The sequence below is a fragment of the Trichechus manatus genome, unplaced genomic scaffold (assembly GCF_000243295.1).
Source record: "Trichechus manatus latirostris isolate Lorelei unplaced genomic scaffold, TriManLat1.0 scaffold00078, whole genome shotgun sequence".
NCBI classification, from domain to species: domain Eukaryota; kingdom Metazoa; phylum Chordata; class Mammalia; order Sirenia; family Trichechidae; genus Trichechus; species Trichechus manatus.
This window is the reverse complement of record NW_004444014.1, coordinates 12147140-12163185: the sequence shown is the minus strand read 5'-3', so window position 1 is coordinate 12163185 and position 16046 is coordinate 12147140. Positions and strand designations below refer to the sequence as shown.

At 43.3% G+C, this 16046-nt stretch overlaps 1 protein-coding gene across 1 annotated transcript in view; it reads left to right on the top strand.

Moving 5' to 3' along the window:
- The window catches only part of MOCOS (molybdenum cofactor sulfurase), a 53018-nt gene that overhangs the window by 14025 nt on the left and 22947 nt on the right, over nt 1-16046 (top strand). The window contains exons 6-9 of the mRNA XM_004380922.2: nt 4091-4290; nt 7035-7151; nt 9162-9611; nt 13136-13298. Coding sequence (XP_004380979.1) covers nt 4091-4290; nt 7035-7151; nt 9162-9611; nt 13136-13298 — 930 coding nt within the window. The remainder of the gene's footprint in view (nt 1-4090; nt 4291-7034; nt 7152-9161; nt 9612-13135; nt 13299-16046) is intronic.

Below are 16046 nucleotides of genomic sequence, written 5' to 3'. Positions count from 1 at the left end.
GTTCCTTCTAGGACACTGTCCATTTCTGAAATCTTGTTGTGTATCTTTTGGATTTCTAATTGTTGTTTTTGTATGATTTCTAGTTGTGAATTTATTTTAGCATTTTGTTCCTGTATTATTTTCTTGAATTCTTCTGTTTTTTTGTCTGTATTTTCCATGAATTTGTCTATTGTTTCCTCATTTTTGTCTGTTTTTTGCTTCACCTCTTGGATAATTCTAAAATATTAGAGATTTGAATTCCCTATCAGTTAGGTCTATTGCCTTTTCTTCTACTGGAAGGTCATCTGGTGTTTTATTTCGTACACCTACTGGAACCATCCTGTCCTGTTTTTGTAAATGTTTTGATATTGTCTGCTGTCTTCGGGGCATTCTGTGGTTATTTTCCTTGTTTATTGATTGTAGATTTGTTTGTTTCATCCTGCTTTTTTGTTTTATTTGGTTATGTCTGAGCAGGCAAGCTGTGCATTCTTTGTTGTTTGCTCATCTGTGGGCACGATACTTTTCACCTCCTTCTCCAATGGGCAGGGTCAGTCACTCAGGTATGGTACAGCAGGGCAGGTCCAGCTGAAGGGGAGTTGCTGGGACAGGTGTTTTTGGGGCATGTAGCTGGGCTGACAGTGCGGACCGGGAATTAGTGCAGGGCAGGTTCCAGTAGGTCATGCCTGTGCTGCTTGGGAGTGTGGTGTTCAGCGCACGGTGCAGGTAGGCAAGAAGGAGAGGGTAGATTGTGATGTGTGGAGCTAAGATGGGTATGGAAAAGATGAGAGAGAAGAAAGAGGAACCGGAGCCAAAAAACATACACACAAACAAAAAAGAGTGCTAAGGGAGCTTGCTATTGGAATGGAGAGATGAGAGACAGAGAAATGGGGAAAAACAAAAAGGGTAAAAGAAAAAAATGAATAAATTAATAAACCGGAAATGAAGACAGACAAAAAGGGAATAAGAGAGAGAAGAAAACTAAAAAAGAAATGAATAAAAAAACAAACCCCAAAACAAACAAACAAACAAAAAAACCAAAAAGAAACAAAACAAAACAAATGCCCCCAGGGATGTCCCTGTCCATCTGCACAGAGTAAGGGACTAGCTTCCAAGCTGCATGGTACTGCCCGGCTAGAAGGGGCTCCCAAACTGAAAAAAGAAAAAGAAAACAAACGAACAAATCAAAACAGGACAAATCAGAGCAAACAAACAAACAAAAAAGCCCTGAGGGTCCCACCAACGTGGCGGCATGGGCCGGGAAGAAGTTTCACAGTCGAGCCATGTTTCGCAGCCTTTCAGGAAGAAGCAAAGATGACGCACGGAGCCAGGTATTTGAGAGGAAGGAGGGGGAGGTGGTGAGAGGTAAGGAAGAAATCTAAACAAGTGGAAAAAAGCAACACCAGCAGCCAACAAAAAGCACTCAGGGAGCCGGCCAGTGTGGGCAGGAGGAATCCAAGCGGCACTGGGGGGAAGCTCGTGCTTCCCAGCCAATAGACTGTGGCTGGAGAAAGCAGAGGAGGCTAAGATGGGGTGAAGAAGGGTAGGGGATGGGAAAGCCTATATCGTGGGTTACCAGTTCTGTCTGCTGCTGGAAGCTCCGTGAAGCTGCTTTCTCGTACCTCCTGTTCACTAATCTCTGATAGGAGTCCAAGATGGTGGATCCATGCTGCAGTAGCTGATAGGGGACCTCTGCATGTATCTCTCCTCCTGCTCTGTTCTCGGTCAGTTTCTTATTCCATTCGGTGCTTGGCTGAATTCTTTATCTCTTCATTTGATGCTTAGGGTTTCAGGATTGACCTGTGACTGTTTGACTTAGATTTTCTGATCTTTGCTGTGGAGGGATGGCGTGGTGCTTCTGACTGTAGGGCCATGTTGCCTGGAAGTCCTGTTGCCCGAATTCTTGAGGGAGTCCTGGCATGGGGTGATTCAGATGAGGTTGATGGATCTGGGGAAGTGACTGGTACATAGTAGCTAGACACTAGATGTAGTTGAATCTGGTCCTCAGTAATTTCAAAATGACTTCTGAGATCAAGGGACTGAGGTGGTTTTTAAAATTTTATTTATTTTTGGTCAGTTAAAAGAACATTTTGACAGGTAAGAGTCATTCCAAATCGGGAGATTAACAGCTTGGCAGAAACAGACGCCATCCTCGGTCCCTGGGAATGGTTACAGATCCTGAGACTGTCTTCGACTCTTCACCTGCTAGATTGCCTCCATAAGGGAGCTGTATGATGAGGCCACTTTGCCCATGAAGGAGCTGATGCTCAGAGAGGTCAGGTGCGTTCCCCAGGGCCAGGGAGCTGGTAGCCAGAGGGCTAGGATTTAAACCCAGCTCACTTGGTACCTAATCCTTAGCTCTCCACTGCTGTCTCTGCTGATGGCCTTTGTATGAGTCATGTCCTCTTCACTGACAAGTGCTTGGGGCGGTGACAGGCGGGACACACTCACTGGAGGCTGACACATGGACACATGCCACTCGTACCTTACGGGGCTTGACACAAAGGTCACTAGAAAAGCCTCTGTCTGGTGAGGCAGGCATCCCCCATTGTGCTGAGCTTCTGGGCGCTCCTTCCAGAGGTCGAGCTTCTAAAACTGGGTGACACTGCTTGTATTGTCCATACAGGGATGGAGTTGGGACAAACCAGGGATGCGTCTTTTTTTTTAATTATTTTTTTTATTGTTGTAGTTTAAATGAAGTTTACATTTCAAGTTAGTCTCCCATACAAAAATTTATACATACATTGTTATGTGACCCTAATTGTTCTCCTCCTTTCCACCCCTGATTCCCCATGTCCATTCACCCAGCTCCTAACCCTCTCTGCCTTCCCATCTCACCTTTGGACGGAAGCTGCCTGTTTATTCTCTTGTATCTACTTGAGCTAAGAGACACACTCCTCACAAGTATCACTTTATGTTCCACAATCCAGTCCAATCCCAGTCTGAAGAGTTGGTCTCGGAAATTGTTTTAGTTCTGGCCTGATAGAGAGTCCAGGGTCCATGCTTTCCGGGGTTCCTCCAGTCTCAGTCAGACCATTAAGTCTGGTCTTCTTACTAGAATTTGAGTTCTGCAGCCGACCTTTCTCCTGCTCCATCAGGGACTCTCTGTTGTGTTTCCTATCAGGGCGCTCATTGGTGGTAGCCAGGCACCATCTAGTTTTTCTGGTATCAGGCTGATGAAGTCTCTGGCCCTTTCTGTCTCTTGGGTTAATACTTTCCTTGTGTCTTTGGTGTTCTTCATTGTCCTTTACTCCAGGTGGTTGGGACCAAGCTTTTAAGACCCCAGCAGGGATGTGTTTTAGTAATTAGGCAGTGCTTCCTCTCTCTCATTCTTGTCATGATAACGGGGCCCTTTAAGTCCTCAGCTTTATCCCAACACGGGGAACAGACAGGATTCATCAGAAGGGAGGGCTGTCCTGGGCACCACCCAGGACAGAGGGAGAAGATAATAGACAGGCATTGAGAAAAGAGCACTTCTCCAAAGAAGGATATTAGCAAGGCACCCAAACTGCCGGTGACAGGATCTGACAGGCAAAGGTTGAAAATACCAGTTCTGCAATAAGGCAAACCCTGCTTTTTCCTACTTAATTGCTTTTTGTAATATTATTTAAGCATTAAGAAAAAATGCAGAAAAAACCCGGTACTTTTAAAGAAAAAATTACACATTTTTTGCCGTCTGTTGTAAGGTCCGTGGGTGGTACAAATGGTTTGCACTCGACTTCTAACCTAAAAGTTGGCAATTGGAACCTTCCCAGTGGCACTGCAGAAGAAAGGCCTGGCGATCTGATTCTGTAAAGATTACAGCCATGAAAACCCTGTGGAACTCGGTTCTACTCTGTAAAACCCGGGGTTGCCATGAGTTGGAATAAACTTAACGTTAGTGGGTTTTTTGGTTGAAAGTTTAGGAAACAAAAAAAGAAGGTAGCAAAGATTGACAAGGAAAATTTCTACAGAAATAGAATTGGTAACCTGTTGTTCAGTACCAAAGACCTAAACATTTATTGTATGAGCAGCAATTTTTATATGAGTTCCCAGTTTGCTGGTTATATTGATCTCATTTCTTTTATATGTAAAGTTCATGATTTTGTTGTAACATTCCATAATTGTTTCTGAGGTGGGATGGAGAATATAAAGCAGCACACCTTCACCTTGGCGCAGTACACCTACTCTGCCCTGTCCTCCCTCCGGTACCCCAACGGAGCCCCCGTGGTGCGGATTTACAGTGATTCTGAGTTCAGCAGCCCCGAGGTTCAGGGTCCAATCATCAATTTCAATGTGCTGGATGACCAGGGGAACATCATTGGTTACTCTCAGGTGGGTTTCTTTTCATCTTGCTGCCCTGTCCACAAGAGAATTGTTCTTACTTGGACCCCCGAAGCCTTACCGAGCCCAGAAATTTGCAGTAAGGCCCCTGGGCCTTGGCGTAGCTGTGAACCCTGTACACTGTTGAAGGGGCCACCAGGCCCTTGCTCACAGCCTCTTTACTCTCATTTATGCAGAGTTCTAACAAGCATTGCTATTTAGTTTTTCAGCCCTCTTTACCCAGCCCACCAGTTGCCGTCCAGTTGATTCTGACTCATGGCAACCTCACGTGTGTCAGAGTAGAAATGTGCTCCATAAGGGTTCTCAGTGGCTGATTATTTGGAAGTAGATTGCCAGGCCTTTTTTCTGAGGTGCCTCTGGGTAGACTCAAACCTCCAAGCTTTTGGTTAGCAGCTGAGCACATTAACTGTTTGTACCATCCAGGGACTCCCCTTACTAGCCAGTGGTGGTAAATTTTAAGTGAGAAGAGGGAAGCTGGTTCTCTGATAGCAGTGGAAGGTGACAGCTGACAGCTTGCCAGCAAGGGAAATCACACTAAAGTAGTGTGGAGAGGAAAGTCGTGTAGATAGAACACCATGTCTGAGGTCATGTCAGGTACAGACAGCTTGGTAGACCCAGAAGCATATCACACCATCTTATAGCATCGCACAAAGTCATGGGCCTGTTACCATCATTTCTTTGCATGTTGTTTGGAATTCAATGCCCTTTTTTTATGAGAAACAGAAATGATGCCCTTAGTCTCACAAAAACCCTTATTTCTGCCATAGTTTATATGCATATTATGCGTTCTAAGGATTTGGTGGGTTGGTTATAAAATATTTTGGGCTGAGGGTGAGAGGAGATTGACTCATAAACATAAATTAGGATAAAGGGTAAGTATGGCCACAGCAATGTCTTCCAACCCACATCTTCTACAGTGTGACCTTGATACTCCTTCCATTGAGAGGTGGAGTTGATAGCCCTTCCCCTTAAATCCAGGCTGGTTTGTGACTCACTTAAAACCAATAGGATGCCATGCAAGTTGACCTGCATGGCTTCCAGGCTAGGTGAGAAAAGGCAATGCAGCATCTGCACTGTTCCTGGGACACACGCTTTTGGAGTTACCATGTGAGGAACTGAGGCTGCCATGCTGTGAGGAAGCACAGTTACACGAGAGGCCAAGGGCAGTTACTATGGCTGGCAGTCCTAATTTTTGAGTCCTTCTACTTTGGAGGGCCAGACACATACATAAGTAAATGAATCTTCAATGATTCCAACTCTCAGCCTCCAAGTCACTCCCAGCCTTCGAGTCTTCCCAGCTGAGACTCAAGACATCATGGAACAGAGACAACCCTCCCCTCTGTGCCCTTTCTGATTCCTGACCCATGTAGCCATGAGCATAATAAAATGGTTATTGTTTTGTTCCACCAAGTTTAGGGTGGCTTGTTTCGCAGTGAAAGTAATGGGAACAGTGAATTCTGGGGGCAGGGTGGCATGGACTCTTCTAATTGGACCTGGTAGGAGATGGAGTGGGACGTTAGGGTGGTTCCCGGGAAGCTGCCCTTTGAATGGAGACCTGACTCTGGAGATGGAATTGGTTGTTCTTGTGGGGCCATCAAGTCTCACCTGAGAGCCAGGGAACTCCTGAAATTCCTTAGCAGGTCTCTGTGTCACGGAGCTATAAGCCAAGGGAGAAGGAGGAGGGTTGTTTTCCTGAGGCCCCTCAGTTCAACCCAGAGAATGGCTTCTCTCTCTGACAGACCAGGGGAGATGGCCGAAATCAAGACAGTCATGGTTGTGACAGGGTTGTATGCGAAGCCCCATTGCTCAGCCGGGAGCCCAGGCTGACCACGTGGTACCTGGTGGCCTGCAGGGGATGCCGTGCTCCTCATGGCTGCCTCCGGCCACCCACAGATGACTTCCCAGAGACAGAAGATTTGAAGCCTTATGCATCTGGGCAAGGTGTGTTTGTTTCCCTGAATGCAGTTAGGTGACCCTTCTCCCTGAGTTCAGCCTGAGCCACCAGGCAGAGGACCCGCCCTGGGCCCCCAGCCCTTTGGGGAAATGGAACCCTTGACCCACAGCTGGAGGAGCTGGGACAAGCATCCCCTGGTGCTGGCCCTGCCTTTGAGCTTTGAGTGAGGGCAGATCACCTCCCACAGCCTCCAGAGGGCAGGAGCGAGCCTGGGAACTCCTGAATCAAACAGCAATTCTCAATTCAGCCCCACATGAGGGAATTTTTGAACAGCAAAGCTGTAACACACAGCGTCAACACCAGTGATGCTTTGCATTCCAGGCTGTGAGCTGAGGCTGGTGATGCTCTGAGCGGCATGTGGGGTGAAGGGGGTTGAGGGGCTGCGGGGCTGCTCTGCTGATCAAGCCCTGTGGCGGCAGGTGACATGGAGCTGCCCCAGGTCCCCAACCCGCTAACACTTATTCTTGCATCTTGGGCCCTTAACTTGGAATTTGGCCTGAAGCAAATTTAATAGTTTCACTTTTCTCAAGCATACATCTATAATCCAATGAGATAAAAATTATATATATATATACACACACACATATATATTTCTGAGTAACATTTTATAAAATATATTTAATAAACCCCTGATCATGTCATTTAGAGCAGAATTCCAGGCTCATATTTTCATTTTATTTTTAGGAAACAGAGGTCCAATTGCTGATCTAAAACTATTCCAGGCACTCAGAGTAAAACTGGGCATTTCTAACATGGGTTCTATGTCATATTCAATTTGCAGGTGGATAAAATGGCCAGTCTTTACAACATCCAAGTGCGGACTGGCTGCTTCTGTAACACTGGGGCCTGCCAGAGGTTCCTGGGGATAAGCAACGAGATGGTCAAGAAGAATCTTCAGGTTAGTTCTGCACCCATGACCAAAATGCTGACCAGCCCGATTGCAGCCTCCTCCAACCACACTTGTGCCTGGTTGCATGCCTAGGGTTCTGTGGGCTCATTTCTCTTAGCTTCGTGTGTATGTGCAAAGGAAAAGAGGTGTCGTAGTTTCTCTGGGCTACCATAACGAAGTACTACTAACTAGGTGGCTTACAACAACAGAAGTTTATTCTCTCTCAGTTCTGGAGGCTGGAAGTCCAAAATCAAGGTGTCACCAGGCTGTGCTCCCTTTAAAGGCTCTCGGGGAGAATCCTTCCTTGCCTCTTCTGGCTTCTGGTGGCTCCCTGGCTTGTGGCCACATAACTCCAATCTCTGCATCCGTCTTCACGTGGGCTTCTCCTCTTTGTCTCTTCTTTTCTCTTCTTTCTCTTGTAAGGACACTGTCGTTGGATTTAGGGCTCATCTGGTTAATCCAGGATGATCTCATCTCAAGATCCTTGACTTAATTACATCTGCAAAAAAATCTCTTTTCCAAGTAAGGTCATGTTCGCAGGTTCCGGGGATTAGGACGTGGACATACCTTTTGCGGGGGGGACCACCATTCAACCCACTACAAGGGAATCAACAAAAATAGAAAATGCTTCAAAATATTATCTACATAGTAGGATTTTCTGATTTTTTTTTCCTTTGGGAGCAAAGATGTAAACACAGGGAGGGGTGTTGTGAAGGGGCACGTAAGAATGTGCTAGTACGTGCAGAGGGCACCTAAGTAGTTCAGCCCTACTAGGGCAGAATCTCCAAGCCAGAGCTAGTGTCCACTGGGTTGGTGTGATGTGGAGCTGTTCCAGCAGGCGTCTGCATCTCTCAGACCCCCCTCCCCACCTCTGCCCTGGGCTGAGGTGTTTCCCTCCAGGGTACAGACTCCTTTGAACTATTTTATAAGAATAGTTTGAGTAGTAAAGAACCCTCATTTATATCTGAATAGTTTTTAACTTGACTTTCTTTTGGTTGCCACTAAATATTATATATGCTGGATCCCAACTAAACCAAAAACTGGGTTTTATTTAAAAAAAAAAAATTGAGAGCATCAGAGCACAAGTAAGTGTGGTCCCAAATATAACATTTGACCCTGTGGAATGCTGTGGCCCGTTGGATGACTGGCTTGGACTCAGCTCCGAGTGAGGTGTCTGGGCAGCCTCACGCACTGTACTGACCAGCAATGGACACCAGGCAGCAGAGCTTGGAGACCGACATCCTCCTGCGTCTCTCTCCCCATCCCAGCAGCGGCACTCACACTGCCTTTGGCTCTTCATAGTGGCCTCGGGTTGTTTACTCATAGGGGCAGTATCTCTGCCTTGCCGTCTTATCAAGGGGAAGCTTTCAGGGGATGTGCGCCTCCCTTCTTCCCTTCTGAGAGAGGCTAAAGGGAGTGGCCAGGAGGTGTTTCTCCCAATCTAGGCCTTGGTAGTTGTCTTAGTTTCTTAGTGCTCCTGTAACAGAAATACAAAAAGTAGGTGGTTTTAAAAAACAGAAGTTTATTTTCTCACAGTTCAGGAGGGGCTGAATTCAGGGCATCGGCTTAGGAGAAGACATCTGTCTCTGTCTTCTCTGGGGAAAAATCTTTGTCTCAGCCTCTCTAGCTCCGGTGTCCTTCGGTTCCTTGGAGATCTCCATGTGGCATCTTTCTTTCCCTCATTTGTGCTTGCGTCTCTCTGTGTCTGATCTACTCTTTTTATGTCTCAAAAGTCATTAGGTTTAGAACACACCCTACAATGGTAGGGCCTCATTAACATAGCAAAGAAAACCCTATTCTCAAATGGTATTACATCCACGGATATAGGGGTTAAGATTCTAACACATTTTTAGGGGACACAATTCAGTCCATAACAGTAGTCTATGAGCTGACTCCTCAGGGCTTCTGAAACTTTGGTCTTTCTTTTGGCCTGTCTGTGGACTTCATGCCTGACTCCCGTATTAATGTCTAAACAGCAGGACTCACCACTCTGGCTGATTTATTTCCCCTTTATCCTAGGCTGGTCATGTCTGTGGAGACAACATTGACCTCATAGATGGGCAGCCTACAGGGTCTGTGAGGATTTCATTTGGATATATGTCTATGCTTGAGGATGCCCAGGCCTTCCTCAGGTTCATCATAGCAACCCGACTGTGCTCATCAGATGGCCAGCCCCTCCCTCAGACCCTCGCTGGGGAGGCCCCAGCCCCATTAGCAGAGTGCAAGGCTCTGAGCACACTTGCTGTCGTGGATGGACACAGTCTCTCACCTCAGGAAGACACTTCTGCAGTTTGGGACAACTTTTCCACCACCATGAATGCTGTGGGTCTGTGCTCACCTGTGTGTGAGGTCAACGGAAGCCAGCAGACCCCTTCAGAGAAAGCTGAGAGAGTCCTGGCTGGGGGCCTCGGGCCACACATTGTCACCAACCTCTGCCTCTACCCAGTGAAATCCTGTGCTGCGTTTGAGGTAAGGGTTCTCACTGCAGTGCAGAAATTGCTTCTCTTTGGTTTACTTTAAAAATTTTTTTTGATAAAGTGAAGAAAACGTGCATAAAGTGATGAAAAGCATGTAAGAAATTAAAACTACATGCCAGAGTACTGTGATATAAGAAGAACCATTTTCATCCTCACTTTCTTGGTATGGGCTGATTCTGAACATCACTCTGCCTACGGTGACTGCTGAGAGGACCCTGTTTCTGAGTGGTGAACCCCTAGTTACTGTTGAATAATTATAGGTGAAACTTTTACTGAATGTGTGTGCTGGCGCCATGCTGAAGCATTTTATGTGCTTCATTTCTTTTGATGCTTAAAACAAGCATAGGACGTAGATAGTAAAATTATCCCCATATTAGGGATAAGAAGTCTTAGGTTATGGATGTTAAACGTTTTGCCCATCACATGCTAATAAATGATAGAGCAAGGATTTGAACCCAGGTCTGCTGATTCCTTGCGTTCATGTTCTTATCCAACTTATTTGGCTCAACTCTCTCTGCAGAACTGAAAGAGGGCTGGGCAGTATGATCTTTCTAAAATAAAATCAGATCAAGTAATTCCTTTGCTAGAAACTCTTCAGTAGCTTTCCATTCCACTTAGAATAAGATCACTAACTACGAGACCATGTGTGATCTAGCGCCTACCTATCGCATCTCATGTCACGCAACTTCCCCTCCATCCGACCCTCCTGCCACACCACTTCTCACCCTTTGGCCACACAGGCTTTCTTTTAGTTCCTCCAGTGGACTGGGCTCTTTGTCACCTCACGCTAATAAATTATACAGCATTCTGTATTTCCATTGCTTCAGTCCTGGAGTTGACTATTTCACCAAGGAACCTTACTTCTTTCATTAGAGAATGATATTCTGATCATTGCCTCTGGGGTGTCATTGCTTCTGTGTCCTCTCAGTGGACAGAGTGAACAACTTTGGGGATCTTTGCATGATTCTGCCTACCACATACTGTGTACTAAGACTTTTGGAACACCCCCTCCCAAAACATACACACAGCTTTATCTCTATCCATCCATCCATCCATCCATTCCTCTATCCCTGTATCCCTCCCTCCCTTCCCATGATTTCACACTAATACCTCCAATTCCTATCCAACACACAGGGCTTATTTTAGCTATCCCCGCTTTCCATATTTGTAACTCCTGTGAGAAACCTGGCTCCCATTATCCTCAATGAATACTTACATATTTAATTCCCCTTTAGTAACCAAAATCCCAGCTGCATCAGCTCAAAGGTTGACCACACACATGCCAGTTTCCCCCTCTGCCCAACGTGTACATACCTTCTAAAAGCTTAAGCCAATGAGGAAGAAGGAAAGAGGAAACCAGTAAATTAAATTATATTAGGTAACAAATGAAAGGATAGAAAATTATAGGCATGTTCCAACAAATAGGTATCAAGATTTGTGAAGGGTCTGAGATTTTACCCTACTTGCAAACTAACAAGCTAGCCTGTCGCAGTTTCATGGATGCTGGCAAAAGACATGAGACTCCTGGGTCAGAGACAAAGAACTATTATTCATGGCACAGCCGGCAGCATAATCTTCATGTATGTGTTGGTTTTCCTTTTCTCCCAAGTCCCAGGGGGGTGATGCGGAGAGACCTAGGTGAATGCTGTGTGTCATAACTGAGGAACCCCTAGCTTAGGAACCCAACTCTTTCGTAATGGGATGTGAGCAAACCTGCTTGGCCTTTGCTCAGGAGGAAGACATTATTAACTCAGACAGTAAGCAAACCTGCCCCCTATTCCAGAGGATTGCATATCTACTCATTGTACAGACATTCTTGAAAAGATAGTCTGGAACAAAAAGGCAGTTAATGCTTCTGCTCATAAGACATACAGAAATACGAGAGATCCATGGAGAATTGTCTCCCAATAATAGACTGTGCTCTAAAAAGTTATTTGGAATTTAAAACGTGGTTTCCTATAGAAATAATGTTTTAATAGTGGTTTCTAGGCTCACCTATAAGACCCATTATAAGTTTCTGGGCTCCCCCATTATAGGCCATCATATTGCTGAATTTCAGTGGTACAGTAACAGAAGCAGCTGTATTCCAGGTAGAGAGGTTATTTGATACACAAGAGGGAAAAAGGGAGGAGATGAAAGGATTAACATCTGTCTTAGTTACCTAGTGCTGCAGTAACACAAATACCACAAGTGGGAGGCTTTAAAGAACAGAAATTTATTTTCTCACAGTTCTGGAGGCTAAAAGTCCAAATCAGGGTCTTGGTTGTGTTGATTCCTTCCTTGTTGGTAGCCTTGGGTGTTCCTTGGTTCTTTGGCTTGTAGACGAGGCTCACATGGTGTCAGTCTTCCCCTCGTGTGCATGTGTCCCTGTGTCTAATCTGCTTCTTTTATAACTCAGAAGTGACTGGGCTTAGAACACACCCTACACTTGCATGGCCTCATTAACATAACAAAGAAAACCCTATTTCCAAACAGGATTATATCCACAGGTATAGGGGTTAGGATTCCAACACATATTTTGGGGACACAGTTAAATCCATAGTAACATCTTTGGACCATCTGATAATTTGTATTCCAATTTTATAGAAATATGAAGAACTCGGGAAAAATTTGACATTTCATATGGATCAACTTAATGACTATTCTGCTATAGCTATTGTCTTAGTTATCTAGTGCTGCTATATAACAGAAATACCACAAGTAGATGGCTTTAACAAGCAAATTAATTTTCTCACAGTTTAGAAGGCTAGAAGTCCAAATTCAGGGCGCCAGCTTTAGGGGAAGGCTTTCTCTCTCTTTCAGCTCTGGAGGAAGATCCTTGTCTCTTTTCAGCTTCTGTTCCTTGGTTCCTTGGCGATCTTCATGTGGTGTTGCATCTATTCCCAACTGTACTTGCTTCTTTGTGCCTAATCTGCTTATTTCATATCTTAAAGATAATTGCCTTCAGACACACCCTACACTGATATGGCCTAATTAACATAACAAAGAAAACCCTATTCCAAATGGGATTATATCCACAAGTATAGGAGTTAGGATTCACAACACATCTTTTTGGGGGACACAATTCAATCCGTAACAGCTACCATTTGTGCAAGAAATATACCTATAGTATGAGAATGTGTCTGTACAGGTACACGTTATCCTGAAGGACATACAAGAAGCAGGAACTGCAGACACCTGTGGGAAGGGGAGCTGGGGAACAGGTGGGGTGGAGACTTACTTTTCTGTGTACACTCTTGTACTCTCTGAATGCAGCACCATGCACATGCATTACCTGTTTAAGAGATAGGAGAAGGGTCTAAAGTGAATCTGGACAGTGAATGGAAGATATGCAGCTCACACACTTTCTCTTCCCTATTGTCCTCTTTGTTTTACCTTCTTCTCATTTCCTCCCCTTCTTCCTTCAAGAATATGTGCTGAATTCATGAAGTCCACCTGCACTTGCGCATTGTGCAGTAATGTGAAGGTCATTATTGAGGAGCCCTGGCCTAAAATACGGCCACCTCTTTTTTTTAGGTGACCAGGTGGCCTATAGGAAACCAAGGGCTGCTGTACGACCGGAGCTGGATGGTTGTGAATCACAACGGTATCTGCTTGAGTCAGAAGCAGGAGCCCCGGCTTTGCCTGATCCAGCCCTTCATTGACCTGCAGCAAAGGATCATGGTCCTCAAAGCCAAAGGTGTGAAAACTGGGTTCATATTCACAAAGCTGCTGTCAAGAGTGGCTGATACTTCAGTAATTTTTTTCCAAGCAGTTACTGAGCAGCTTTAATAGCCACACAAAAATAAAATAATGGCTTTTCCTCTACCTAGTATTAAAGTAGTCCTAAAGAATGAGATGGTGTATGGGAGAGACAACAAAAAGTTTGTTCCCATGTGTTTTGGGAAATATTTGGGGAAGAAGTAAAGATCTGACAGTCCAGGGAAGAAGTAAAAAGATGTAAATTTTGGAATTATATGATGTTCTTTTCACTTACATTCCTTTTATTTCCTTCACTCATCATAATGTGTACTGCAAGCTTTAACTCTTCCTTACTGACTTTTATTAGGAATTATCTAACATACAAAAAAGCATAGACCAGCTTTGTCTAATAGAACATTCTGTGATGATGGAAATATTCTATGCCTGCACTGTATAATTGTAGCCACCAGCTACTGCACATTTGAAATGTAGCTAGTGGGACACCTGAATGGAATTTTAAATTAATTTAAATTTCAAAAGCCACAGGTGCCTAGTGGCTACAGTGTTGTAGAGAATAATAAAATGAACACTCAGGTACACCATACAGTTTTAACAGTTCTTAACACTTGGCCATGTTTGCTTCAGATTTTCTTTTCTTTTTTTTAAAAAGAAACAAAAACATGACAGATACGGCTGGACTCCCTGCATACCTCTCCCTAGTCTTGCTCCTTCTCCTTCCCTACCCCAACTGCCATTTGTGAATAGGCCAATCCCCCCTGATTTATAGTTGTATTTTTGTGGTATATCATACCACATTTACACATATTCATGATTGTGTTTCTTGGCTGTAGGTGTTCTATTCTGTTCCAGTGGTTTATTTGTCCTTGAACTAATAGTTCTGTTAATTTTTGCTTCATTTAGTATTATATCTTCTTGGTGAATTTACCTCATTATCATTAAGTAATGTCCTTCTTTATACCTGGTCATTTTCCTTGTTCTAAAGTGTGAAGTATGAAATTCTTTGTCTGATATTAATATAGCTTCTCCAGCTCTCTTTTGATTAATGTTTGTATGGAATGTGATTTTCTACCCTTTTACCTATTTTTTTCAGCTTTATTGAGATTTAGTTAACATATCACACAATTTATCCATTTAAAGTGTACTGTTGAGTGGTTTCTAATAATATTCACAAAGCTGTAGATCTATCACCACCATCAATTTTACAGCATTTTCATCTCCCCCAAAAGAAACCTCACACCGATTAGCAGTCACTCCTCATTCCCAGCCTTACCCCCGGCCCTAGATAATCACTAATCTACTTTCTGTCTCTATAGACTTGCCTTTTCTAGGTGTTTTCATATAAATGAATATGTGACTGGCTTATTTCATTCAGAGAAAGGTTTTCAAGGTACATCCATATTGTAGCATGTATAAGTGCTTCATTTTTTAATTATTGCTGAATAGTGTTCCATTGAATGCTTAGACCATATTTTCTTTATCTGTTTATCAGTTGATGGACATTTAGGTTGTTTCCATTTTTTGAATATTATGAATAATGTTGCTATGAACATTTGTCTACAAATTTTTACGTGGACATATGTTTTCAATTCTCTGGTGTATATACCTAAGAGTGGAATTGCTGGGCCATATGATAACTCTATGTTTAGCATTTTGAGGCACTGTTTTCCAAAGTAGCTGTACCATTTTACATTCCCACAAGCAATGTATGATGTTCCAATTTCTCCACATCCTCACCACAACTTGTTGTTTTCAATTTTTTTTCCTCATTATAGCCATCCTAGTAGGTGAGTAGTGGTATTACCTGTGGTTTTGACTTGTATGAATTACCCTAATGACTAATAATGTTGAGCATCTTTGTCATTACTAGCCATTTGTTTATCTACTTTGGAAAAATGTCTGTTCAAATACTTTGCCCATTTTTAAATGGGCTGTCTTTTTATTATTAAGGTGATATTCTGGATACAGGTCCCTGTCAGATATATGATTTGCAAATATTTCCTTCCATTCTGTGGGCCGTCTTTTTACTTTCTTGATGACTTCGTTTTACTTGTGGAGTATAATAACCTCCCTATATCATTATATTTGAAGTCAGTTTCTTGTATATAGCATATAGTTGGCTCATGCTTTTTTTATCCATTCTGACATTCTCTGTATTTCAACTCATGTGTCCTGTTGGGATTTTGATTGCAAATAAGTCATATATTAATTTCAGGAGAATTTAGATCACATGATATTGAGTCTTTTATCTGTAAATAGTATCTCTCTCCATCAAGACTACTATAATTACTCCAAAATTTTAATAACACTTTCAAATAAAGTTCTGCACATTTTTGGTAATTATATAATAATTTATTTGAGTATTTTGTATAGTATTTTTTTTCTGTTAAATGTTTCAATTGGTTATTAATGTTGTTTAGAAACACTATTGATTTTTGTATATTGATGTTTTATCCAGTAGCTTTTCTGAATTCGTTAGTTTTATTAGTTGGTCTGAAGATTTTCGTGCATGTTTTCTGTAAATAGGTATATTGTCTTCTTTTTTTTATTGTTGTAATTAAATGAAGTTTACATTTCAAGTTAGTCTCCCATAGAAAATTTTTTTTTACATACATTGTTATGAGACCCTAATTGCTCACCCCATTCTGTGACAGCACACTCCTCCTTTCTGCCCCTGATTCCCCATGACCATTCACCCAGCTCCTAACTCTCTCTGCCTTCCCATCTC